This window comes from Vombatus ursinus, unplaced genomic scaffold, assembly GCF_900497805.2.
Source record: "Vombatus ursinus unplaced genomic scaffold, bare-nosed wombat genome assembly UNPS02014799.1, whole genome shotgun sequence".
In the NCBI taxonomy this organism is placed as follows: domain Eukaryota; kingdom Metazoa; phylum Chordata; class Mammalia; order Diprotodontia; family Vombatidae; genus Vombatus; species Vombatus ursinus.
Genome location: NW_020954577.1, coordinates 44924564 through 44927470, shown reverse-complemented (window position 1 = coordinate 44927470; position 2907 = coordinate 44924564). Strand labels below are relative to the sequence as shown.

At 48.6% G+C, this 2907-nt stretch overlaps 1 protein-coding gene across 1 annotated transcript in view; it reads right to left on the bottom strand.

Moving 5' to 3' along the window:
• Nucleotides 1-837: 837 nt before the first annotated feature.
• The window catches only part of LOC114050661 (CKLF-like MARVEL transmembrane domain-containing protein 7), a 65425-nt gene continuing 63355 nt past the window's right edge, over nucleotides 838-2907 (bottom strand). The window contains exons 4-5 of the mRNA XM_027872517.1: nucleotides 2465-2546; nucleotides 838-1501 (exon numbers count right to left, since the gene is read on the bottom strand). Coding sequence (XP_027728318.1) covers nucleotides 1488-1501; nucleotides 2465-2546 — 96 coding nt within the window. The 3' untranslated portion in view covers nucleotides 838-1487. The remainder of the gene's footprint in view (nucleotides 1502-2464; nucleotides 2547-2907) is intronic.

Here is a 2907-nt window from a genome sequence, read left to right as displayed (position 1 = left end):
GGAGGGAAGGAGGGAAGAAGGGAGGAAAAAGGAAGGAAAGAATGGAGAGAGGAAGAAAAGGATGGAAGGAAGCGAGGTAGAGAGAGACATAGGGAAGAAGGAAGGAAGGAGGAAAAAAGGGAGGAAAGAAAGGAGGGAGGGGGGAAGAAAAGGAGAGAAGGAAGAAGGAAGGAAGGGAAAGGGGAAGAAAGAAAAGGAGGCAAGAAGGGAGTGTTAGAGTTGCTGGGATTTGAACCCAGAGCTTCAGTATGCTAGTCAGGCGCTTTTTCCAGCATGACCTGCTATATCTCAGCAGCCGTGTGCATTTGCTCCATCTTCTGTTCATAAAGAGAAGGCACACGCTCCCACAGTTACTGTTCACGTTATCATATAGCTCAGAGAATCCCAGAGTAGGAGATGAAGGGACCTCTGTCCATCTAGTCCAAATACCTGAAGGAACTTCCACTATAACACGCGTGACAAAAGGAAGCCCACCTTTACCCGAAAACCTCCGAAGATGGCATACCAGATGGAACGCTGAAGGGGAAATCAGGAAGAGACGAATTCGAATCCTACCTCAGACCCTTAGCCATGTGACCCTGGGCAAGTCACTGACGTCTCTCATCCTTATTTTCCTCATCTCTAAAATAAGGATGGCATTATCTACCTCACAGGGTTGTTAGGGGCCAAATGAGCAAAGTGCTTAGCAAACCTTAAAGCGCTACCTAAATGTCAGTGACAATATAATGGAACCGAGCATGTGTGTCTGCCCTAACCCAGCTCAGTCAGTGACTTTCCCTCTGAGAAGCTGCATCACCTCCCCTGGGCGGGGTAAGAAAGATCTCTTTCCCAAGCGAGCCGAGTTTAGGTTTTACTTCCTTTGGTCTGCGGCAGGAAAAGGCAGGGAAGATGAAATGAGGCACGGGGGTCGCATTCCTACTTGTACTGTGTTTATCTGGGTGTATCTCACTTTCAGCAAGCTAAACATCGCCAAGGTTGGATTTACAAAAGCAGATAAATTAGGGATGTGGGGGTGGTGTTTTACAAAAGGATTTCTATAATGTTCCTTAGGTCCAGAGTGAATTGAAGACAGCATTAGACAAGGACTCAGTTTTGCACTCCTATTCTATGAAATGGGAGACCCGGGGCCAGAAGAGGTTTCACAGGCAGAAGTAGGCAAAGGGCGTGGCTTCCCTTCCCGGCCATCCTGTCCAGTTTGTCCCATCTCACGCCCAGGAACAGGCAGGCTGTTGCGAGGAAAGCTGGAGAAGAGTCTTTGGGAACCCCATATTCTGGGCAGAACTCCAGGGAAGGGGTAAGGGAACCCTCAGAAGGCCTCTCCATCCTTCTAGGCAGGACTTCGGCATCGAAGACTTTGCTTCAAAAGCCTTTCTTCGTCCCAGTGCCAGGTGGTCCTTCTGGCTGGCCTCCCCTATCAGCCACACGTCCCTGCCAGCCCCACAGGGGCTCTTCCTACCGGGGGGCACGAGGCATTATGAGTGACGCCATCACACAGCTGCAGCTGGGGAAGAAGAGGGAGGGTCAGGTCAGAGGCTGCCCACCAGTGGCACCCATCTGCAATCTGCATCTGCGGAGGGAGGGCCCACACTAGTGACAGCACAGCTCCATGAAATATTGGAGAGTTCATATTGGTATCATCATTACACAAAGAGGCAATGTAATATGGTGAAAAGATTGCTGGGCTTGGAGTCAAAAGACATAGGGTTTGTAAAGTCCCAACTATAATACTTAGTAGCTGTGGGCCAGTCATGAACCTCAGTTTACTGTTCTGTAAAACGGGGATGAGGAGTCCTAAACTCTCTACCTCCCATGGCCATTTTCAGAAAAGTGCTTTTTGTAAACTGTAAAGTGCTGTGGAAACATCAGCTGTTGGTCTCATAGTATTATCATCCTTGACATTGATTCCCTACTCTCTAACCCCTAATCCTGGAGCCCTAACGCTTATGGACAGTAGGGGAGAATACTGCTCACTGTGCTGAGACCTTCTAAGCCATTAAAAATCCTCTTCTTTGCAGAGGTGGGGGACTATGGAGAATTGCATACACCCGTTAATGTGTTGGTTAGTTTTTATTTCTTTTATTCTGATAAAGGATGGCTTAATGTGGAAGGGAGAGGGAAAGGACATTTCTGGAAATGAGAGTGATATAAAAAACAATATCAATTGACATTTAGAAAGAAGAGCATAAAAATAACATATTTTGAAAAGGCTTCTTAAACTCCTCCTGGCACCCCTCCCCAGCCTCTAGCTCACCAAAAGAAGCCAATGCCCAAACCCAGGGCCTCTTGGGGGAGGGAAGAGGGCATGCGGAGGGGCAGAGACAAAGATGCTTCAGTCCTTTCTTTCCCCCATCCATAACTCAAATACTTTTGAGCTCACGCTGAGCCTGAGGGCCAGTCGCAGCCTAACTTCCGCTGATCCATTTTCAGTCAATTCTTTCATGTCAAGAAGTGGGCATTCCCTCACCTGTGGCCTGCGTTATACATGAGATCTTGTAGGATAACCAGATGCTCGCCGTGCACAGGAAAGTCGCCAGGAACCCAAAGACCTGTGGACGAGGAGAAAAAGAGAGGCAAGGACGTTCATCCCCAGTTCTGAAGCTAACTACTCTCACGGTGGTTCCCAGGCTTCTCAGGCCCAAATGCTGGGCCTTTATCACCCCAATGGACCTCACCTTTCTCCTGGTTCTAGGTTGTGTGGAAACGGTCAAGAGGACCCAGGTAAATGGTGGCTCTATCATTTACTATGAAGTGACCTTGGGCAAACTTCAGCTTGCTGGCCTCAGTCTCCTTAACTGCAAAATGGGAAGGTTGGACTATGTGGCCTGAGAGGGTCCTTCACGCTTTAAATCTAGGAACCTTCGTGTGTGTGTGTGTGTGTGTGTGTGTGTGTGTGTGTGTGTGTGTGTG